This window comes from Nansenia antarctica, assembly GCF_963989245.1.
Source record: "Nansenia antarctica genome assembly, chromosome: 2".
Lineage (NCBI taxonomy): Eukaryota > Metazoa > Chordata > Actinopteri > Argentiniformes > Microstomatidae > Nansenia > Nansenia antarctica.
In genome coordinates this window covers 55,671,209-55,696,152 of record NC_137675.1, presented here as the reverse complement: position 1 = coordinate 55,696,152, position 24,944 = coordinate 55,671,209, and the positions used below count along the sequence as shown (strand labels likewise).

Here is a 24,944-nt window from a genome sequence, read left to right as displayed (position 1 = left end):
CATTAACTTCAAGCCAGAGTGGTACAGGGGCAAAGCATGTGACACTGACACCCATTCTGACTGTAAGTAAGTAAGTAAGTAAGTAAGTAAAACTTTATTTATATAGCACCTTTCATACAAGAAATGCAGCTCAAAGTGCTTTACAACAGGAATAAGAACATAAAGTGAATATAAAAACATATATAAAAACATATACATGCATAGAATGAATATAAAAGCAGGGGAAAACACTAAAAAGAGAGACTGTGATTGTTTCCCATCTTCACACCAACTTAAATCCTTTGCCTATGAAAATATTTACTACCACTTGCCTAATGGCAAGACTGGGCTTTATTTTATTTCCACACCAATTTAAGTCTTTCGCCTATGAAAATATTTACTACCACTTGCCTAATGGCAAGACTGGGCTTTATTTTATTTCCACACCAATTTAAGTCTTTCGCCTATGAAAATATTTACTACCACTTGCTTAATGGCAAGACTGGGCTTTATTTTATTTCCACACCAACTTAAATCCTTTGCCTATGAAAATATTTACTACCACTTGCCTAATGGCAAGAATGGGCTTTATTTTATTTCCACACCAATTTAAGTCTTTCGCCTATGAAAATATTTGCTACCACTTGCCTAATGGCAAGACTGGGCTTTATTTTATTTCCACACCAACTTAAATCCTTTGCCTATGAAAATATTTACTACCACTTGCCTAATGGCAAGACTGGGCTTTATTTTATTTCCACACCAATTTAAGTCTTTCGCCTATGAAAATATTTACTACCACTTGCCTAATGGCAAGACTGGGCTTTATTTTATTTCCACACCAGCTTAAATCCTTTGCTTTCAACTAGTCAGTCTGTGTACGTGAATATAAGAGCAGAGGAAAACAGTAAAAAGAAAAGGTAAAGAAAATACAATAAAAATTAATTTAAAAAAGGGCAAATCACACACACCACAACGTTCAAGTTGTCTGCTTTACCAGTTGTGTGCCTAGAAAACACAACGTCTGACATATTTCTCTACTTAAGATGAGGTAAGATGACGTAACGTTCAAATAAAATTGTAATTTTTATTAGAATAAAATATTATTAGAGTAATGTAATGCCTGACAACAGAGCCATACATTTTCATATATGTTTCATAACGTTTGCAGGAAAAGCGCTATACAAATAAAGTTATTATTATTATTATTATTATTATTATTATTATTATTATTATATGCAACATTATGAACCTGCCACCCGTCCTGGTGGCTGGTTCCCAAAGAGCCCTGGCTCACTTTCAGGTGAAAAAGGCTTTTTTTTTCTGATGGACTTACAGGGCTCACAGAGAAGACGTTGGGGTTGTGCGGTCCAAACCGGTTTTTGGGCGTTAAAGGACGAGGAAAACAGCTGGCCTGCCTCTTAGCCTGAGAGAGAGAGAGAGACGGTCGGACTTAGTCAAAGTGACACTATTAGAGTAGGATGTGAACCAGTGAGTAGGATAGAGTAGGATGTGAACCAGCGAGTCCCCCACTGCCCCTCCTCCCTCACCTCAGGTGTGAGTGGCTGCTGAAAGTCGGCGGCTGGGCGTTTGTTGCTGCGTGTTTTTGGGCTTTGCTGGCCATGGGAGGTGCTGGCTTTGGGCATCATGGAGAGACGTTGGGAGCCGTTACCGTCCCTGATCTGTCCCGGCATCAGGGAGAGGCGGTGGGATGAAAGGGAATCCAGGATCTGTCCGGGCATCATAGAAGCTTGGCGGATGGTATCGGTGTGTGTGTGTGTGTGTGTATTACAATAACTTTGATAATAGATTGAACAGGGGTAAGTCAATTATCAATAGGTATTTCATTCAAGATTTCATTTGGAATGGCCTCTCTTCAATGTCCAGAATGTAATTGAGCTGACAAAAGAACACAAAACTAAACTTTCACAAAGTGAGCCAAGCAAGGACTTTCCTCTCTTTAAAACCTACACACGTATCTGACTATAATACCAATGCCCACCCAGGGACGAACACTGGAAATGAGTGCAAGCTGAAGTGTCATGGTGTAATGCCTCTGACCGTTGTTAACTCAGTGTGTGTATGTTCTAAACACATCTGTCCCTACTTAAATACATCATTCAACACAAACAAACTAGATAAAAGTCAACAATAACACAACAGTAGGATAATTGAACTTTTCTTTTTTTACTGTATTTATTGTGCCACCAGTCAACCTGTTGCTGTCATGTCAGCTTTAACCAGAGGATTGTGTGATGGCGGTAACGCTCCCCTCTCACTGAGGCCCCAGACCAGGAGAGAACCACCACAACGACCAGACATCCTCCTGAGTCACTATGGCTACTGCTGCTGCTGCCGTGGAGAAACACAGCAGGGACGGAAGCCTTCGCCACGGGGGGGGGGGGGGGGGGGGGGGGAATCCATTTCATACGACATTGAATAAAGGATGACGTGTCAAAACAATAACTTCACAAAAGCAGTGAACGAATGAATGAACAAACAGCCATTTTTCCCCACTCATAGTGAAATACAAAAATATCTGTGTTCTCTTATGCTAAACAGTGCTCTGCTTTCTATTTCCTTAACATGGGGGGGGGTGCTTCACTGAAGCAAGTGTGCAACGGGAACAAGGACACTTGAAAACATAGTGGCAGAGGCTACGCACAACCGAATAGGACAGGGGGTTCAGGTTAGGTTTTAAAACAACAACAAATAAAGACATAGAATAGGGCTTTTATAATCGTCTAAAAAAAGGCAATAATTGCACATCTCTTGAAGCTATACTCTCATGATAAACAATCCAAGTTACCAACGTAAACAAGTAAAAAGGCAGCTTTTGAGTTAGATTTTCTTGACCCGGCTGGTAAAAAGTCTGACCATGTCAACCACTCTTGTGCAAACAAATGAAACATGTTGTAAGTTAGAAATGCTTGTGAACAACAACGACAGTGGTACTGTATGTGACAGAGGAGCACTCACTTTGTTAGCCTACAGACTTCCAGCGTAGACGGTACTGCATTCAAACTGACACAGAGGAGACGTAATCACATACTACCGTTTGTAACCCACATCTGACAACTTGGAAGGCGAATCTAACTGTAGTCTTTATTTACATCCGCTAGGCACTTCCTCTGACACGCACGCGCACGCACGCACGCACGCACGCACGCACGCACACACGCACGCACGCACGCACGCACGCACGCACACACGCACACACGCACACACACACACACACACACACACACACACACACACACACACACACACACACACACACACACACACACACACACAGACTCTGCAGCAGTCATGGACAACAAAGACATTGAACATCTCAAAGCCAGTTCAAGAAACAAACAAACAAACAAAACCCCAAAAAACACACATTCAAAAACAGGATATGTCACAGTAAACAGAGAACTCATGAGGGAAAGAGGGAACAACTCTCTCAACCCAAACGTTTGATCATCTCAGGGCCTGACAGCTGACTCCAGTATTGCATTCCCAGGCTGGCAGGTCCAGGTACAGTACACCTGCCCTGTGTCTGTGGGAGGGTGACGCCGCCACTTTAATAGCAGCACTTTGAGACACTTGAGTAATGACCTCTCCCGTGACCTCTCAAGCTCCTCCTCCTCCTCCTCCTCTTCCTCACCAACATCTGTGTAACCTTACAGTCTTACAGTAAAGTGCACTTCACCCCTCTGCCTCTGCAGTTCTCTTAATAATGCTTCAAAACAAGCACAATCATATTTGTCCAGAGGCTTCTCTCTCTCTCTCTCTCTCTCTCTCTCTCTCTCTCTCTCTCTCTCTCTCTCTCTCTCTCTCTCTCTCTCTCTCTCTCTCTCTCTCTCTCTCTCTCTCTCTCTCTCTCTCTCTCTCTCTCTCTCTCTCTCTCTCTCTCTCTCTCTCTCTCTCTCTCTCTCTCTCTCTCTCTCTCTCTCTCTCTCTCTCTCTCTCTCTCTCTCTCTCTCTCTCTCTCTCTCTCAACCCAGACAAAACCCTGACTGAAGACTGAAATGTGCGTGGACAGAAAAAAACAGAAAATAAAACCATCCGTGTAACGAATGCAGCAACGTTTGGACAAACACCCTCCCCACCCCTCCTCCCCACACCCTCGGAAAAAGAAAAACTGTTATGTATGTCTTGCAGTCTTCATGTGCAAATTTCCAGCACTGCGTCGTCTCCTCCTTGGCGTTAAGAGGCCGATATCGCCACTTTCACTGACGGCACTCCTCGGCGTCAGGAGACTCCCTGTCTGTCTATGTGCCACTGAGCCACGGGGGGCTGGCCTCTCGGACCACCGCCCAGGCACCCTGTCCGTCCCAGGGGGGGTTAACACCCTGCCACCCCCCCTCCTCCTGTGTGGGTAAGTCCAGTATCTGTCCTCCTCCTCCTCCTCCTCCTCCGGGGCTACCTGATACGGCCGTCGCCTTTGAGAGGTCCCAGTTCAGACTTGGGGTCGGGGGAGAGGGAGCTCCAGGTGGACTTGGCGCAGGGTCCTAAGGTGGGGCAGGAGGAGGTCTGGGTGGCGCACAGGTCCCCGGTCACCCAGAAGGCTCCCACGCTGCTGTCCACCCAGGCCTCCAGGGGCTTGCCCACCAGCTGGGACCTCCGCTGGGCCTCCTTCAGGGCCGGCTCCTGGGGGGGCAGCTTCAGGACGGAGCTCAGCTGCTGGAAGCCCTGCTCCAGGTACAGGTTGCCAGGGGGACCGGAGTGAAGCCAGCTGTCCTCCTCTGGATCAGGGAGGAGGGGGGGGAAAGGGGGGGACTCTTAGCAAAGGGTGCACTCGTGGCATGATTTTTTAGACCTATTTGTATAACATTTTTTACCTATTTGTGACACCATGAGGAAACTCAAAACTAAACGACAGCCAACTCGAAACAAACGCATGTGCTATGTAGCTCCGTTCGCCAATAATTTCTCCCGGGGGCAGTGAATTGGCATTTTCTTTGGTTTCAGCTTGATTAATTTAGCGTAAATAGATGTGGTCGGACTGATTTCTTTGCAGGACAAGCTAATCTATTATTATTTTTAAGACATTTACATTTACATTTTTGGCATTTAGCAGACGCCTTATTCCAAAGCGACTTACAATCAATACATTTGAATACTAAGCATGTGAATCAGCAGTCCACCATTCGTTGCAGGAAGAGTACTCTAGCTCGGGCCCGGGGCCACTGATAGGAGGAAAAACCTTCTCCCTATTATCGCCTTCTACTAAAACTTTTTTTTATTTTTTTTTATTTTTTATTATTACTGGAGAAACTGAGAAACAGTACAATGGGGGCAATAGAAGTTCTAGGGACACAGTAGAGGGGAAAGCGGGTGTCTTTAGAAGACGTAGTGGTGAGGGTCGGAAGATGTCTCAGGAGGAGCAGTTAAGATGTAACCTGAAGAGATGGGTCTTCAGTCTACGACGGAAGATGGGTAGTGACTCTGCCGTTCTGACAGCCGTGGGGAGCTCATTCCACCAGCGGGGAGCCAGTGTTGTGAAGAGACGTGATCGGGCAGCCCGACTGCTGTGTAGAGGAGGTGGGGCCAGTCGGCCAGCCGAGGTGGAGGAGCGGAGTGAGCGGGCAGGGGTTTGGGGGGTTACCATTTCCTTCAGGTAGGCAGGGGCTGTCCCTTTAGCTGCCTGGTATGCAAGCACCAGGGTCTTGAATCTGATGCGAGCTGCTATCGGGAGCCAGTGCAGGGTGCGAAGGAGAGGGGTGACATGCGAGTATTTGGGGAGGTTGAATACCAGCCGGGCAGCAGCATTCTGGATGAGCTGCAGAGGTCTAATGGCTGAAGCGGGGAGCCCAGCCAGGAGTGCATTGCAGTAATCCAGGCGGGAGATGACCAGTGCCTGGATCAAGAGTTGCGCTGCCTCTCTGGTAAGGAATGGTCGTATCCTTCTGATGTTGTAGAGGAGGAATCTGCAGGAGCGAGCCGTTGCTGCAATGTTCTCCGCACAGGATAGTCGGTTATCCAGGATCACTCCAAGGTTCTTGGCTGTCAGGGAGGGGGTTACAGTAGAGTTCTCCACTGTGATGGAGAAGTCTTGGAGAGGGCAGGCTTTCCCGGGGATGAAGAGGAGCTCAGTCTTGTTAAGATTGAGCTTGAGATGGTGGTCAGCCATCCAAGTTGAAATGTCAGCGAGACATGCTGAGATACGGGTTGCCACGTGTACATCAGACGGGGGGAAGGACAGGAAGAGTTGAGTGTCGTCTGCGTAGCTGTGGTAGGAGAGCCCATGTGAAGAGATTACCGAGCCAAGAGACTTGGTGTAGAGGGAGAAGAGTAGGGGCCCTAGGACGGAACCCTGGGGAACTCCAGTGGAGAGGGTTCGTGGAGAAGATAGCGATTCTCTCCAGGTCACCTGGTAGGAGCGGCCCGCCAGGTAGGAAGAAAACCAGGAGTGTGCGGTGCCAGAGATGCCCAGGTCTGAGAGGATGGAGAGAAGGATCTGGTGATTGACTGTGTCGAAGGCAGCAGACAGGTCAAGGAGAATGAGAACAGAGGAGAGGGAGGAAGCTTGGGCAGAGTGGAGGGCTTCCGTGACAGCAAGGAGCGCAGTCTCAGTGGAATGCCCAGCCTTGAAGCCGGATTGGTGGGGGTCTAAGTGATCCATCTTCCGGAGATAGTCAATCAGTTGTTTAGATGCCGCGCGTTCAAGGGTTTTGGAAGGGAAGGAGAGAAGGGATACCGGTCTGTAATTGTGGACAGATGATGGGTCAAGGGTAGGTTTCTTGAGGAGAGGCTTGACTCTGGCTATTTTGAAGGCCGCTGGGACAGATCCAGTGGATAGGGAGGAGTTGATTAGGGTGGTAAGGTAAGGAAGGATGTCGGCGGAAATGGATTGGAGAAGGGGGGAGGGGATGGGGTCAAGAGGGCATGTGGTTGCCCGCTTTGATGTGATAAGTGTGAGAATCTCATCGGGGAAGAGGGGGGAAAAAGATGACAATCCAGAGATCGAGTGTCGAGGGGGGAGTTTGGAAGGGGTGTTAGCATTGTTAGTGGGAACAGTATTAGCATTGTTAGTGGGAGGAGGGAGCGGTGGGGGGAGAAAGGTGCTGCTGATGTCGTCCACCTTTTTTTCAAAGTAGGTGACAAAGTCATCGGCGGACAGGGAGGAAGGAGGAGGGGGAGGAGGTGGATTAAGGAGTGAAGAGAAAGTGGAGAACAGTTTTCTAGGATTAGAGGCAGAAGAATGTATTTTTGAATGATAGTAGGATGTTTTAGCAGCTGATGCCGAGGAGGCGTAGTTGGCAAGGAGAGAGTGATAGAGGTTAAGGTCATCAGAAAGGCCAGTTTTTCTCCATTTCCTCTCAGCTGCTCTGAGCTCTAGTCTACAAGCATGTAGCGTTTCAGAGAGCCAGGGAGCTCGAGGAGAGGATCGAGCTGGCTTCAAGGTTAGTGGACAGAGGGTGTCGAAGGATGAGGTGAGAGCGGACAGAAGGGTTGAGGATGCCGCATCAGTGGATAGAAGGGAGAAGGATTCGACAGAGGGTAGGGAGGATAGGACAGAAGAAGAGAGGGCGCTGGGGGACAGGGTACGTAGGTTACGACGAGAGGGTCTTAAGTGGTTAGAGGCTGAGAGGGAAGAGGAAGTTTTGAGGGGAAGGGAGAAGGATATAAAGTGGTGATCAGAAACTGGAAGAGGGGTAACGGTAAGGTTGGAAGTGTGGGAAGATCTGGTGAAGACAAGGTCGAGCTGATTGCCTGCCTTATGAGTCGGAGGAGAGGGGGACAGGGTAAGGCCGAAGGAGAGGAGAAGGTCAAGTACTCCAGATGAGAGAAGCTTCTCAGATTGGAAATTGAAGTCACCTAGTAGTACGAGCGGAGTGCCATCATCAGGGAAAGAGCTGAGAAGGCCATCCATCTCGCCTAGGAAGTCACCGAGTTGGCCTGGGGGGCGATAGATGACAACAATGTGGAGTTTGACCGGGGAAGAGACAAAAGCAGCATGAAATTCAAAGGAGGATGTAGACAAGTGTGCCAGGGGAAGGACAGTGTGTGACCACTTGGGCGAGATGAGGAGTCCTGTGCCTCCCCCTCGACCAGAGGGTCTAGGGGAATGAGAAAAGGAGTAGGCGGCAGAGAGGGCTGCCGGTGTAGCTGTGTTTTCTGGTGTGATCCAGGTCTCAGTGAGAGCAAGGAAATTGAGGGCCATAAGAGATGCATAAGCTGAGATAGCGTCAGCTTTCCGGACCGCCGACTGGCAATTCCAGAGACCGCCTGCGGCGATAAAGTCATGGTCAGTAGAAAGAGGTGGGTAGATGAGATTGGAAGGTTTGCGAGGGGGGATGTAGCATCTAGGTGTCCTCCTGAGTGTCAGAAGAACAGGGATAGGGAGAAAGCACATTGTGGCAAAAGTCTGTAGAGGGGAAGAGGGCTAAGGAACCAACAGAACTATGACTAGCTAAGCGCACTCAGCAGACCGGAGTGACTTGAGAAGACAGCAGCAACACTACAAACAACTGGAAGAGAAGGTACTTAGTACCCTGGCTTCCGGCTTCCTCTCAGGCCTTCCTCGATGGACTCCCACAGATAGACTCCCTTGTCTTGTTGTCACGAGTCTTAGACTCCCACAGATAGACTCCCTTGTCTTGTTGTCACGAGTCTTAGACTCCCACAGATAGACTCCCTTGTCTTGTTGTCACGAGTCTTAGACTCCCACAGATAGACTCCCTTGTCTTGTTGTCACGAGTCTTAGACTCCCACAGATAGACTCCCTTGTCTTGTTGTCACGAGTCTTAGACTCCCACAGATAGACTCCCTTGTCTTGTTGTCACGAGTCTTAGACTCCCACAGATAGACTCCCTTGTCTTGTTGTCACGAGTCTTAGACTCCCACAGATAGACTCCCTTGTCTTGTTGTCACGAGTCTTAGACTCCCACAGATAGACTCCCTTGTCTTGTTGTCACGAGTCTTAGACTCCCACAGATAGACTCCCTTGTCTTGTTGTCACGAGTCTTAGACTCCCACAGATAGACTCCCTTGTCTTGTTGTCACGAGTCTTAGACTCCCACAGATAGACTCCCTTGTCTTGTTGTCACGAGTCTTAGACTCCCACAGATAGACTCCCTTGTCTTGTTGTCACGAGTCTTAGTGTCAGGAGGCTGTCGCAGGGGCTGTCGCTCTCAGACAGGCCAGATATTTATGGACACTAGCAGGCTTGTAGCCACTCCTCACTAACGAGCACTAATGACAACGACTGACAGGTGTTCTCACAGTCGCCTGTATGACCTCCCTGGCCCTGGTCTATCCACTATATAGGGGCTAGAAGTCTCCTCCTACTACAAGTTAACACCTACTTGATCAGAAACTGGTTAGTTTCACCAGAATGACTCTGAAGCCTTTGTTTTGAAAACAGACAGCTTAACTAGATAATCTTAAAACAGACAGCAATCACCCTATTACTTTCCCTATCACTATTACTAATGAACAGACAGGTATCAAGTCCAATTTTAACTAGATAGCCTTAAAACAGACAGTTATTTACTCTATTACTAATCACGAGACAGGTATCAACTTATCAGAAGTCCAGCTTACTAGATAGTCTACTTACTCAGAGTGGAGAGAGAGATGAGTTCACTGCTAGGTTTCTAGGTGTCCTAGCATCCAAAAGACCTAGCACCACATTATTTAGACTTTGTAGGACAAGCTAATCTATTATTATTTTTAAGACCTAGCACCTCATTATTTACACCTAATAACTGAAATGTGGGGCCTTTGGAGGCTTTGTAAATCGGATTGCTGGATTTTAGACTTTACAGCTTTTTAAGACCAGCGCGGGAACCCTGCAGAAAGATGAAAAGACGGGGAAGGAATCGTCTATGGCTGTCGAACTCGGCAAAGAGACAAGTGCATAGTAGCTCTTCATCCAACGGCCAACTTACACTTCACAACACTACCAGTTAAATTCCAAACGACAAGGGACTCGATATCAATGGATGTCTTTAGAAGACGCTCGTTTTACAAGCGCAGACCTCACCTCTGCGAAACAGCTCGCGTCCTTTGTAGGCCAGGGGCATGACGAGGAAGCGGACCTCGGCCACGCGCTCCCACAGCCGGAGCACGCGCACCATCCAGGTGCCGGGCCGTAGGGGGCGCTGCAGCGGGGGCTTGTACTGCGTGTACTCCGCGTCCACGTCCACGCTGATGTCGTAGGAGGCGGCCACCACCAGGGCCGGGTCGATCCACACGATGGTGGCCGTGAGGTTGGGCCCCCGCGCCCACTTCTGCACCGCCACCGGCTCGTCCAGAGGCCCGATCACGCCGCCGAAGTTCCGGAAGATTCTCTCCTTGGGGTCCCATTCTGTACCCACCTGGCAGTGAAGCACGACACACACACACACACACACACACACACACACACACACACACACACACACACACACACACACACACACACACACACACACACACACACACACACACACACACACACACACACACACACACACACACACACACACACACACACACACACACACACACACACACACACACACACACACACACACACACACACACACACACACACACACACACACACACACACACACACACACACACACACACACACACACACACACACACACACACACACACACACACACACACACACACACACACACACACACACACACACACACACACACACACACACACACACACACACACACACACACACACACACACACACACACACACACACACACACACACACACACACACACACACACACACACACACACACACACACACACACACACACACACACACACACACACACACACACACACACACACACACACACACACACACACACACACACACACACACACACACACACACACACACACACACACACACACACACACACACACACACACACACACACACACACACACACACACACACACACACACACACACACACACACACACACACACACACACACACACACACACACACACACACACACACACACACACACACACACACACACACACACACACACACACACACACACACACACACACACACACACACACACACACACACACACACACACACACACACACACACACACACACACACACACACACACACACACACACACACACACACACACACACACACACACACACACACACACACACACACACACACACACACACACACACACACACACACACACACACACACACACACACACACACACACACACACACACACACACACACACACACACACGTATAACAGCAGCCTTGTGTCCTTGTTGTCCGAATAGAGCCTCACTTTTTTTGTTGATTTGGGGTTTTACTATATACTGTAGATTTTATCAGACAAGAGGGGTATTCCATCAATGTCGCTAAAGGACATTTTTTACAACTTTTAAAGTTTTTTAAAGTTTTATTTTTGTTAAGTATCGCAAGATTCATCAAAAATAAGCCCGGATTTTCCTTTAGCAACTCCCTCTGAAGACACACACACTTACGGACATCAGATAAGATACTGATTCTCAGCACACATACCTACAGACATCAGATAACAGACAGATTCTCAGCACACACACCTCCAGACATCAGATAACAGACAGATTCTCGGCACACACACCTCCAGGTTCTTGAGCCTCTCGTACTCCCTGAGGTTGGTGTCCAGCTGCAGCATGGCTTGAGGCACCGCCCACACCTCCACCGTCTCCCTGGCCCGCGACACCACGTTCTGCACCTCCTGCCTCACCAGGTAACCCTGGAAATGGTCGTCGTAGAAGTAGAGGTGCACCGACACCGGGTAGCCGATGGGCTCGTACCTGCACCACAGGAACATCAGCATGTCAAAGTCGAACGAACAACCGACTTCGCCTCCGAAGAATCAGTTACAAGTCAGTTAAAATTTTTTTTACTGATTTATTGCCATGCAATCAACTTGTCAGTCAATTGTTTTGGGAATTTGGTATTTTCTCCTCTAGGCACAGGCTCAGCCATATTCGGCACCTCTGGAGCAATTAGGGAGCTAAGTTATTTCTAATGAAGAGAATCACTGCCTCGAACAAGCCTAAGCAGAGGTAGAGTGATGATATGGTAAGACTCCTTCACATGATCTACACCTCTGGGTGCGATTGTCCAGTGAATATTGGGGGGGGGGGGGGATTGTCTGCCTCACCTGCAGGCCTCCAGCTTGGTCTGAGTAGCCTCCATGCTCCTGAGGCCCAGGCGGAAGAAGGAGGAGTAGGCGGTCAGGGACACGTCGCTGAGGGTGGCCACCCCGTCGGCCCTCTCAAACAGGCTCTCCCAGTAGGCCTTCAGGGCCACGGTGCCCGGGGCGTAGTGGCCGTACAGGTGGGTGTCCAGGATGTCGATGGCCTCCTGGTTCACCGTGGACTCAAACTTGCGGGCGAAGAACGTGGGTCGGGTAAGTTGCTGAAGAGAGATGAGGAGGAGGAGGAGGAGGAGGAGGGGGGGTGGGGAGAGAGAGTCAGTTATTGGGTCAACAGACATAGAAGAACTAAATGTAATATTTGTTGGCTGTTGACCTTTCAAGAACTAGGGTTTAAGACAAGACTGAGATGAGTCATTCATTGGCTGGTTCTGTCAGGATGTCATCTCAGACCGATTTGGTGAAACCGCAGCCGCACACTGCCCCCTCCTGGCCGGCGGACAGACTGACCTGTATCCTGATGAGGTCTTGCGGTTTGAAGTCGTTGGGGGAGCAGCCGCACCAATCCACGATGTGCTTGTACTGGCACTTACAGCCCAGCTTCCTGTTCCAGTTGGTGACCCGCAGGTTGTTGTCCACCAGGCTGTCACACATGTGACTGTTCCCCAGCACTGTGTGGAAGAAGGGACCCGCAGGTTGTTGTCCACCAGGCTGTCACACATGTGACTGTTCCCCAGCACTGTGTGGAAGAAGGACTGAAAGAGAGAGTGGGAGAGAGGAGGGGGGGGGGCGGTTATTTACATCAATTTAAGAGTTTCATTCTCGAAAAACACCATGAAACCATAGTTACTATAAACAGAACCAACCACCAGCTCGACATTCCCACAGACAAGCCCGGACAAACACAGACACGTACCGAACTGAGTAGAAAACTAAACTAGAACGTTCACAGTCGATGCGAACAAGAGAACACCCATCAGCTCTGTCTAGCACCTCTAGAGCCTCTGAGGGGAGCAGAGACTGGAGGTGTCTGAGAGAGAGAGAGAGTCTTGGCTGGGTAGCGTTCCCTTACCTCCGCGGGGAGCAGGGCGTAGGTGTAGAACTGCTTCAGGCCCGCCACCAGCTCGTCCTGGGAGGTCATGACGTACTCCACGAAGCGGCGGGTCAGGGAGAACCAGTCGGAGCCCCCGGACACCTCCAGGCCGTCGGGGATGGTGCGCTCGCCCAGACGCCACATGTGGTTGTCGCACTCGTGGAAGAGGCGGTCCAGCCCCTGCTTCTTAATGAACCTGGACACAGTAGGGAAGGACAGGGGTTAGGGGTGGGGGAGGGTGGATGTCCTTGAATTCACGTCGACAGAATGCTGCACCATCTTAGACTCGATGGTTGGCGATAGACTGTCCAAGAGGCTAACCTTTATCGGTATAGGACAAACAGCGAGATGTTTCGAGTCGTTGTCGTGCCTTTGAATTCAATTTGAGTGATCGGATTTGAATTCAAATCTAGTGTCACCATTTCACCATATGATGAAGCTGAAGTTCAACCATTACACCATAGAGGGAGCGTGAATCAACGTGGAAAAAGGCCAAGACAACGTGATGTTGTGTGAGGTGTTACACCAACTGTACGAGTCGAGGCTACGGGAGGTTTCCGTAAGCTCCTTACCTCGCGTTCTCTCTCCCGTGTGACTTCAGGAAGTTCTTGTCCCTGTGCTGCGACAGAAAAGCCACCAGTTCATCGTTGGTCCTGTTGGAAGGCGATAGGGCGAGGAGAGGAAGAGAAGACCGAAAAAAAGAAAGAGAGAGAGAGCGAGAAGGGAGGGTTAGGGGGGGGGGATTAGGTTGGAAATAAAACGCTGACTGGAGCGCGGCTCGCGAGGGAAATGTGATGACTTTCCCTGGGTGGGAATTAGCCACTCTGGGCAGGATTTGGGGCAACAGCGGAGCTCCTCTTGTGCATCAGAGCGCTGCCGTTTATTCTCCCCTTCTTCTAAACCCCCGGCGCGGTTCAGGAGGATTGGACCGCTGCTCTGGTAAAGGGGCTCAAGATGGACCTCAGAGATCCACCCAGAACTGATTGACAAGAAAGCGGACGATTTACCAGCGTCTCTCTCTGTGCATCAGTGACCCAAACAGTCTATTTAGCGCGGCTCAGAGAAAGGGGCTTTCATCTGCCCGAGCGGCGTGTCTCTCCTTTTCTCTCGCCGCCATACAAGCCAGAGTCACCTCGGGTCAACAGAATAATTAAATCAAATTTCAGAGCGAGACCGAGAGAGAAAAAAAAAGCTCAAGCGCATCCGAGAGAAACCGCAACTCCAGAACAAATCTCCTTCAACGGCAGAGTCTTACAGACACAGCTCGAAGCCTAGCAGAATAGAAAATGATAATAATAATAATAACAACGACTATTCATCAACAACATCATGGATCATTTGAATTTCAATCAAGCTATCCTGCCGTAAAATAGCATACATAAACATAACCTACATTAGCATACAATCAATCTAACAGACAGCAGACGCAAGTTTCAAACCGCCACTAGGAGAGTGTGTGTGTGTGTGTGAGCGGTGACTGACCTGGTTGGGAAGTCGGTGGCGCTGAGGTTGATGAAGAAGTCCCACTTCCAGTCCAGCATGGAGAGCAGGTCCTGCATGCTGCGCAGGTAGGCCTTGAGCAGGCTGGCGCCGCCCCAGATGGTCACCATGCGCCAGGGAGTGGCGCGCACGTTGGGGTACTGCTGGGCGATCTGCTGCACCTCCCTGTGCAGGTAGTTGGAACGCTGGTGGGGGTTAGGAGACAGGGGGGTACTGGTAAAGGGGCAATCCGGGAGTCAAACAACAACAAAGCTGTCTCTCTCCCTGCTGAGGAACGGGGCTGGACTGGAGAGAAGTGACCACTCTTAAATGCATCGATTCATAGACAGAGCTACGGATGCAAGGACTGCACGCAGGGGCGGCTGTGGCTCAGAAGGTCGAGCCGGCGTCTAATGATTGCAAGGTTGGCGGATCGATAACCGGCTGGCCACGTGTCAAGGTGTCCTTGGGCAAGACGCTGAACCCCAAATTGGTCACGAATGAGCGGGCCGGCGCCTTGCATGGTAGCTTGCCGCCATTGGTGCGTGAATGTGTGTGTGAATGGGTGAATGAGAGGCCACTGTAAAGCGCTTTGGAATAAGGCGCTATATAAGTGCAGTCCATTTCCCAGGACTGACCATCCATTAGATCAAAATGAAAGTGTTAACAATGTTTTTGTTAACAGTGCTTGTTTAAAACAAGCTTATATGAGATGGGGTTTTGATGGGGGTAAGACAGTTGAACTAAGCTCATGAGGCAATTATAAATCATATCCTTCAAGGATCAATAGCTACAGATATCTAATTAATTTAAAGTCCAGAAATGGATGCACCAAATCCCAGATGGCCCCATTAAAACGGGCAATGTTTTTTTTCTTCCACCGACTGACTGTATCTAGCTGAATCTCGCCGTTGATACATGACAGCCAGATGTTAATCGCATTAGCCAGCTCGATTGCTGATCCGGCGCCAAGCCATCCAGACAACAGTTGGTTAACACTGTATTAGTGTTTAGCATTCGGGCGAGAAAACAAAACAACATCGAACGTGTCTGTTCACGTCATGTGGGTCACTGCTGGGAGGGGGGGGGGGGCATACATGCAGAAGCACATTTTTCGAAACCGAATCTCCTTCCAGTCTTTGAGAATAGCTGTCGGTACTCTGTCAAACCAGATGCGGACGGGAGAAATAAGAAGAACTCGGCTTAAGACGCTACTGAGAGACGGAGAAATGTAAAGGAGGGATTAAACACGAGCGGTGGAAGACGGCTAGGAAAAGTGACGGCGTGCCAAAGAGAGGGGGGAGAGATGCGGGAGGGCGGGGGCTTGCTAAACAGGCATGGAGGTGTGTGTGTGTGCGTGTGAGAGTGTGTGTGTGAGAGTGTGTTCAGACAGAGTGTTCAGTGTTCGGAGAAGCAGCAAGGAGAACATTATGACAGTCCACCGTCAGCTCCGGGGCTCCTACAGTCGCCTGCTCGGCAGACAGAGACGGAACGAAGGCGGACGGACGGAAGAGGAGGAGGCGGAAGAGGAGGAGGGGGAGGAGGAGGAGGAAGAAGAAGGAGGAGGTAGGAGGAGGGAGGAGGAGGAAGAGAGAGGAGGTGGAGGAGGAGGGGGAGGAGGAGGAGGAGGTAGGAGGAGGAGGAGGCGGAAGAGGAGGAGGAGGAAGACTGAGGAGGAGGAGGAGGAGGAAGGAGGAGGAGGAAGAGAGAGGAGGTGGAGGAGGGAAAAGGAGGAGTAGGGAGGAGGAGGAGGAGGAGGAGGAGGAGGAGGAAGAGGAGGAGGAGGAGGGCGGCTGGTGGAACCGCTCCAGTACAGGCTGACCTGCTTTCTACCGCCCAATCCCTCAACAGGCCCTTTTCCCCACTGAGTGATGAGGAGGCCGGTGCTCCTGTAACGTGCGGCGCGGTCTCTGAGGTGGGGATGCCGTCCCCTCCTCATCCATCACCTTCCCTCCCTTCCAGACGGCCCGTATTCCACCGGGCCTCTACGGCGGGCTACCTCTGCTCGGGCAGCGGTGAAGACCACCAGGTGTGGGTGACCTGGGTCTGGTCTAAACAGGTGTGGAGCAGACAGCCACCTGTATATCTATCCATGTCCTTCTCCTCTCCTCTCCTCTCCTTCCTACCCCCCCCCCCCCCCCCCCTCCAGCCCTGGCGATAGCTCCGGCTCCTGTGAATAATCACATAATCCCTCCCATCCCGACGAGGCTAATCCCCCCCCTCACCGCTAAGACCTGAGGGTAATTTTAACCTCCTCAGCTGGCCGCTCTGTAAACACAAACTCTAATGACCTCTCCTCACACACACACACACACACCGGAGCACACACTGAGGGTGTACGCAAAACTCCCCTGAACAGAGGTTAGGGTGCTCCTGCCCTCAACAAGCTGCTAGCGTATGTGAAACCGCGCGTACGTGAGCTAACGGGCTGCAACGGCTGTCCACCTATGTGGCGAGTGCTATCACGATACCGACATTTTACCTATACCGGGTCAAGTAGCGCAATACCAATGCACCTCTGCAGTTTTTTGGTCACCTGCTCACTTACAGAAGATGAAGCTGCCTTCAAAAGTGAACGTGAACAGTTCCACCATACAAGGGGAGATAGAACGCCCTTATATGGGAGACAGTTTCGTACGGAGGCCTTATTACATTTCCCCGTGACACGTATGACATCCTGTAAACATCATCCCTCTCCTTTTGTTCCTCACACACACCTAGTGTACATACCTATCCCTCTCAGTACAGGACGTGCCCACGTAGGCAGCGGTAGGGCTTGGCTTTTTTTCCGACGAGGACTCTGACCTCGTCAGAGCCTTTCGCGCTTCTACAGAAAAAAAGGGCAAACATAAAGCTCCCGGCGTGTGTGTGTGTGTGCGTTTTACCTTGTCCACGTGGATGTAGTAGAAGTGGTCGCGGTGGTATATGGCTTTGATGAGGCGTTTCAGCTGGCGGACCGAGCGGCCGTGGACCACCAGGACGAAGGCCACCCTGACGGGGTTGTCCACCTTGGACAGGTCGTGGTCCAGCTCGTCTGCGGTCTGGACCGGGCTGGACAGGCCTGAGGGGCAGAGACACACACATACGACCCAGGGAGTTCATGAACACTGTACTACTGGACGTCCTCTCTCCTCCTTCACACCACCAGGCCTGGCTGGCACAGCCTCACACACACACACACACACACACACACACAGCCTCACACACACACACACACACACACACACACACAGACACACAGACACACAGACACAGACACACCGACACAGACACGCAGACACACAGACACACCGACACACCGACACACACACAGAACTAGAGAGTTTTTTGAGTGTGTGTGTGTGTGTGTGCTTGGGTGTGTGTGTGTGTGTGAGGCTATGTGTCTGGGTGTGTGTGTGTGCGTGTGAGGCTAGACACATCCAGAATCTGGAGAAAGGAGGTACTCTGATATGAACAGAAGGAGCCCAACTGCAAAACTTAATGGAATATTTGGTTTAATAAATCATGAAGAATGAGTGTGTCTGTGTGACTTTCAACTCAATTCCCTCAAATTCAAGGACCCAACACGGCATAGTTTGAGACAGATCTAGATGAGAAGTAAAACATTTTTTAATATATATTTTAAAAAAAATCAGACCTTGATTTTTCTCAAATTCACAAACTGTGGGAACCCTGTGTGTGTGTATGTGTTTGTCTCTGTGTCTGTCTCTGTGTCTGTCTCTGTGTCTGTCTCTGTGTCTGTCTCTGTGTCTGTCTCTGTGTCTGTCTCTGTGTCTGTCTGAGTGCGTGTGCGTCTGTGTGGACCTGGGGGGGGGGGGGCGTTCTCCTCACCGTGCTGTGGGCAGAACTGAGGCAGCGCCTGGGGCATGAGCTGCCCCGCCTGGTGCTGGCACACGATGTTGGCGATCTCCTGCCGGCACTGCCGCGTCCCGGCGCGGTGCAGCGCCGACAGGGCGTCCTTGCCCGCGATGTTGCACTTGGGCACAAAGTCGCTGCTGGGGGCTTGGGGCGCCCCCTCCACGCTCCCGGGCTCCCCGGGCACCGCCAGAGGGGGTAGCCTGGCCGCCCCCTCCCCCCCGCCACCCCCACCGCCTACGCGGGTGTCACTGAAGTTCCTGCTGCTGGAGGGGTCGTGGAGGGGCGCAGCGGCGTCCAGGCCCAGGGGGCTCTTGGGCCTCACGGTGGGCTTGCCCCGGCGCTTGCCGCCCCGGCGGAGGGCGCTGGCGGCCGTGGCCCCGGTCCTCTCCAGCCGCGTGCTCCAGCGGGCACCGCTGCGGCCCGACAGGGAGTTCTGGCGCTCCCAGACCACCGCCTCACGCTTGGGGTCCTGGCTGTTGTGGTCGGGCAGCTTAGACCGCCGGGTCTTCCTCTGAGGGAAGAGGGGAGGGGGGAGAGAGAGTGACAGAGAGAGAGAGAGAGAGAGAGAGAGAGAGAGAGAGAGAGAGAGAGAGAGAGAGAAAGAGAGAAACAGAGAGAGAGACACAGAGAGACACAGAGAGACAGAGAGAGAGAGAGTGAGAGAGACACAGACAGAGAGACAGAGAGAGAGAGAGAGAGACACAGACAGAGAGAGAGAGAGAGACAGAGAGAGAGAGAGAGAGAGAGAGAGAGAGAGGTTTAAAAATCTCCTTCCTGGCGGATTCACTATATCGACCTCATCAGTGAAGAGCACCATAAAAGAGCACAAAAGCACAGAGGAGGGAGGCAGGCCCCAATCACATTCTGGTAACAAACAACGACCGTTTTTGGGAAACAGGGAGATAATTAACACCCTAAGTAAGAGCGACTGAACACAACAACAACAATGGCGGCGGCGGCGAGAGAGAGAGAGCGGCCCCAGAGGAATACGTTTACTCTGTTTCGTTTTCGCCACGATCATCTGGGTTATTTTTAGCAGGAAGCCGAGCCTCTGCCTTTTGTGGAAGTAGGCTAATCCAGAGTCCAGAGATGGGACAAAGACGCATGATAATGAAGGCATGAAGGCTGTGTGTGTGTGTGTGTGTGTGTGTGTGAGTCACCGCCGGGACCTCGCTAAACCTCTGCCAGACCCTGGGCACCGTAGGCAGCACACGCTCGAGGCGTGTGTCCGCACACACACACACACGCATGCACACACACGCATGACACACGCATGACACACACGCGAATGCATTGCATGCACACACACGCCTGCGCACACACAGGGCATAAGCTTTCATATTGGAAAGGTCACACTGAGCGTCCTTCTCGAGCCGCTGCGGACAGAGTCCGTGTCTCTGTGTCTGGGTGTGTGTGCGTGTGTGACAGACGGACGGACAGACGGACGGACAGACAGACAGACAGACGGGTCCCTCTGAGGAGTAATTAGCGAGGCCTGTAACTGGGACACGGCAGCGGGAGCTGGAGGGCTGCCACGCTCTGAGCTGCCCAATAAGATCACTGTCGGACAGGGGGCCAGGCTGGCCTTATCAGCAGCCACCCCTGCAGCCCCTGGGGTGCCCGGCACACAGTTAGTTAGAACCCGGGCCTGTTCTTCTGTGTCACTTTGACTCTACAGCAATGCCCCATCATCCACCAGCAGCAGCACTGTGACCACAGGCATCCGGGGGAAGGAGGAGGGACAGAGACACTCAGACTATGTTCATTCCTCACAGTGAGATATCGTAGGCCTCTTATCCGTCTCAAAGCCGTTTTTCACTGCCCACTGACTCCCTCTGTCCACCCAACCCCCCCCCCCCCCCCCCCCCCCCACCCAAAAAAGAAAAACCCTAGGTCCTATTTAATTGAATTTCAAAGCAAGACTTAACTTTCGAGAGAGAAAATCAATAAGCCGATACGAAAGCCTCTGTGAGCGAAGCCTTCCTGGTTCAGCTTGTTTACCTGAAGCTCCGATGGTCAACGGAGCAAAACGGGAGCGCGGCCAGCCCTGATTTGTCACTGACTCGGACAATGCTACTCTCTTCCCCCAGACCCTGAATTCGTTTCTTCACGTCCTATTCCTGCAAATAACACAACGTCTTCGAACCGTCGACACCTGTTTCATCCCGGTATTTAGCGGTAAACAAACAGGAAGGACGCGCCGTCTTACCGGTATGTCAGAACGGGGCCGTCCCAACAAAAACACACACTAAGCTATTTTGACTCGTGGCGCAAAAAAAAAAAAAAAGCAATATCGTCGCTTTACCCACACTGGCTCGCTGGATTCTACCACAGGGCCCTGGAAATATGTGCACACGGAGGGGGAAGCATAACACTGAGTGGGCCGCCCACTTCCTGCCTCTGTCTGACAGCATGGGGCTGAGTGTGAGCTCACAACCGCACGCCGTTGGCACGGGGACAACCAGCCCAGAGACGGTGGAGGGGAGTGAGTGAAGGGGAGTGAGTGAAGGGGAGTGAGTGGAGGGGAGTGAGTGGAGGGGAGTGAGTGGAGGGGAGTGAGTGAACGGGAGCCGCGGCAGGGCTGGGCTGGGGCAGGACAGGGACCAGGGAAGGGTAGGGTAGGACCAGGGAAGGGTAGGGTAGGACCAGGGAAGGGTAGGGTAGGACCAGGGAAGGGTAGAGTAGGACCAGGGAAGGGTAGAGTGGGACCAGGGAAGGGTAGAGTAGGACCAGGGAAGGGTAGAGTAGGACCAGGGAAGGGTAGAGTAGGACCAGGGAAGGGTAGAGTGGGACCAGGGAAGGGTAGAGTAGGACCAGGGAAGGGTAGAGTGGGACCAGGGAAGGGTAGAGTAGGACCAGGGAAGGGTAGAGTGGGACCAGGGAAGGGTAGAGTGGGACCAGGGAAGGGTAGAGTGGGACCAGGGAAGGGTAGAGTAGGACCAGGGGAGTGAACGGGGACCGCAGGCAGGGCTGGGGCAGGACAGGAGGACAGGGTAGAGTAGGGTAGGACCAGGAGAGGCAGGGAGCTAGACCTGCTGCCAGTAAACAGCCTTGCCAGCAGCCAACACGAGCCGAAACCCGCCAACCCACACACAGCAGACTCTACTGATTGCCCATTGCGCTACAAACCTCATTAGGGTAAAAAAAAAAAAAAGAAGCATTTGTAGAGCAATGATGTGACATAGCGTTAAGCCCAGGCAGCACCAAATGTGTTTGCAGCCTTTGTTTCAATGTGTTTATTAATAAAACATCACATACTGGGGGCGGGGCGGAGAGAGAGCCGTATCTCAAGGTGCAAAATACATCTTTGAGAAGGAACCTTTTCTTCTACCGGTTGTGCAGTACAAAGAGACTCCTATAAATATATATATATATATATGTAGGCCTACCCTTAAGGGATAAGCCTATACCGAAACTGGCCCACGTATGTTCTTATAAAGAAGAGAAACACAGTAACGTTTCCAATGAAACTCTCCCACTTCTTTCACTTCAGTTTTTAATTAACTCCATCAAGGGAGGGAGGAGAAGAAAAAAAAAGAAAAGAAAAAGAAAAGTCTGGGTTTCTTTTCTCTCCAATTAGCTGAAGCCGTACCACCGGCGTCATCTGCCTGAGCAGAGCTCTGAGGAGGAGGACGTGGACAGGGCGGGCGGGCGGTCTGTCTTCTTCTTCTTCCTCCTCCTCACGAGTCGTCTTATTCTGTGGTGATTTAATAGGATGCATGTGGCTGTGTTGTTCACACATGCACACAGCCAGCCTCTGATTACAGCAGCTGTGAGCCCCGTCGACGCCACTGAGCGGAGAGAGGAAGCTGTTCGTCCAGCCCTGCCTTGCCTGAGTGCCTGTCTGCATACAGGCGTACAGGCCGCGCCGCACCCCCCCGCCCCCCCAGCCTCATCCTCATCCTCTCACACTCAATCTCTCACTCAACACTCACTCCGACCCTCTGGGGGCCGAAGCCACGTCAGGAGGAACCCGCGTACGGCCTTCGTGGAATGCGCATGAAAAGCAGTGTGTGGTTTAAAACGCCATCTAAACAACGGTTTGAAAATAGGCACGACTTCCTGCTCTTGTGACGGGCCCGTGAGCCGTGTCACGTTTCCTGTTTACACTCAGGATCGCTCTGTCCAAAGGACACGTAGCCTATCCGTTCTATCTGGTCTGTTGTTATCTGTTTAGAGGACTTCAGAGCAGCGGGGAGATCGGCTGAATGGCCTTCTTAACAGCTCCAAGTAAGAGTTCTGTGACGGGAAGACAGCGGGACAGAGCAACACACCCAGCATGGTCACTGATTGCCTAGCCGTAGTTCATCACATACTTCCTTTAACAAGCGCCAGAAACAGAAACCACCGTGACCAGTGAAATAAGCGTCACGGGCGCCAGACAGGGAGTAGAAAACTAGGCTCTCTATACACCCACTGAAGCCTTAACTCGATCCACACCACACCAACTTTAACCAGACAATAGACTCCCTTCTCTTCCTGTAGAAGAAGGTGCAAATAAATGCGATAAACGTGATCCTCAATTTGGGCCCTCCTGGTTCCTTTGGCGCCTCTCCCTCCCTCGCTGAGAGAGCTCTGCTGCGTGTGTGTGTGGGCGGTGTGACCCCCATCAGTGTGGGTTACGCACGCACAACACATGTCACATCATGATAGACAGAGTGGGGGGGGGGTAGGGGGCTCCTGTCTATACGATATCAGCTCACATTCCTGTGGTGTCGTCTGTACCAATGCCTTTAAACGATATCTAAATGCAGAGCCCCCAGGGCTGAATCAGTTAACGGCTCTGAATTACCTTATTTAGAGAGACTCAGGGGAGGTTCGAGGGCACTGCCTGGGGGTAACGTTCAACTTCCAGGTGTGCACGGGAGACGTGATTCCCACAGCAGAGTATGTTACATTGATTGGTTCAAAGACCTCGCTGACTTCAATCATAAATCCCTAGAATCGAGCCAAGACACTGAATTATAAGACAAGAAGGCTATAAAGGTCCTTTTAAAACTCAACAGACCTGCTTAGCTGTGGATCATCACACACATGCAGAACAATAACAACCCAAGTCAGTCATGCAAATAGTCCAAATGGCAAACCGCATGTATAATGTCATCATATGATGAGAAAGAATAAAGATGATTATGGTATGGAAGGGGTCGAGCCAGCTGGGATAGCTTTGAGCAGGGATGATGATGATGAGCAAAGAAATGAGCCAGAGGCGAACATTCCTGATGCTCTGCTCGAACTCGTCGCATGTCATAAATTGACATTTATACACGCTTGGTGCTGACACCTACATTGGGTAATTAGATTGGATTCCAGTTACCTAGCCAGCTAGGAACTTCTCTCTTCTCTCTCCATACCTCGCCGAGTCAGACTCGACAGTCACAGAGAATTCTGCTTTTTTAACAGAGGACTACTGTATCTAGTGAACTCACTCATCGCTCAGATAGTTCACACATGATACAACTACAACAACTTTGAATGACATTATTTAGATGCCCATTTTCCACGGATGATTGACAGCCTGTATAATAGATCATGATCCCGGACACACGAGTTGTGATGAGCCCCAGACAGTCACAGTGAGAGACAGCTTTACTGGGACTGTTTCCAGGCAAATGGGCTGGCTTTGTCCTGAGCGATAACGCAAAGTGTAGCTTTAATATCCAAGCTAACTGGTTTGAGATGTATTCCTAAGGCACAACTCAACTCACACAGTGTCTTAACTGGAACCGCTATACGAATGACAGACAGGACAGTTAGCCAACCGGCGAGCTAGGTAGCTAGCAGACAGATTTTTTTAATTTATTTTTTTCACTTGCCGAATTCATCATATTATTAGATTATTTGGTTCTCACCTCCGCCTCGCCCTCTTCGAGGCTCCTCAGACTCCACACTACGAGCCCTTGAATCAGAAGAAGTGTTAAAGCGGCGGCGACGGCTAGTTTGTACCGTCGGAACAGCTTCTGCACTCGGACGCTGGCCGCCATTTTTCCGATTAGCGTTGAACATGGTGCGCGTGCATACGGAGCGCGCGCTCACGCCATGACGTTCCCTGGCATTCACTACAGGGCTGCCTGCGTTCGTAAATTTGCTCCGGAAATATGATAGGCACTCACGGAATGCCTCTTGTCCAATCAAATTGCTTGATCTCTTTATGACGTTGAGCCCAGTGTGCACTCCGGCGCTATCAGAGCAGATTGACGAACGCAGCCCGAGTTGCTGAAAGTTGCATGCAGTTGCGACATAAGATAGAAAGTACAGGCTTCAATGGTTTCAATCTATGGTTTCAGTTTTGTTATAGTTAGTTGTTTGTTTTTTATATAACATACTTTCATTGTGTATTTCTTACATTGTCTTAATTTTAGGATGTTGATATCATTAC

The 24,944-nt window shown here is 50.8% G+C and overlaps 2 protein-coding genes across 2 annotated transcripts in view; both read right to left on the bottom strand.

Annotated features, from left to right (window-relative positions):
• Positions 1–2,234: 2,234 nt before the first annotated feature.
• The window catches only part of npm2a (nucleophosmin/nucleoplasmin, 2a), a 41,248-nt gene continuing 18,538 nt past the window's right edge, over positions 2,235–24,944 (bottom strand). Inside the window, exon 5 of the mRNA XM_080523937.1 lies at positions 2,235–3,640. Within this exon, the coding sequence (XP_080380063.1) occupies positions 3,453–3,640 (188 nt within the window). The 3' untranslated portion in view covers positions 2,235–3,452. The remainder of the gene's footprint in view (positions 3,641–24,944) is intronic.
• On the bottom strand, positions 3,990–24,552 carry xylt2 (xylosyltransferase II). The gene is made up of 11 exons (XM_080522541.1): positions 24,418–24,552; positions 18,539–19,076; positions 17,593–17,768; positions 14,711–14,913; positions 13,801–13,881; positions 13,208–13,424; positions 12,646–12,822; positions 12,142–12,398; positions 11,593–11,788; positions 9,962–10,295; positions 3,990–4,715 (listed from the first exon to the last, which is right to left on the bottom strand). Exons 1-11 carry the CDS (start codon positions 24,547–24,549, stop codon positions 4,393–4,395), a joined length of 2,634 nt encoding a protein of 877 aa, XP_080378667.1. The 5' UTR covers positions 24,550–24,552; the 3' UTR covers positions 3,990–4,392.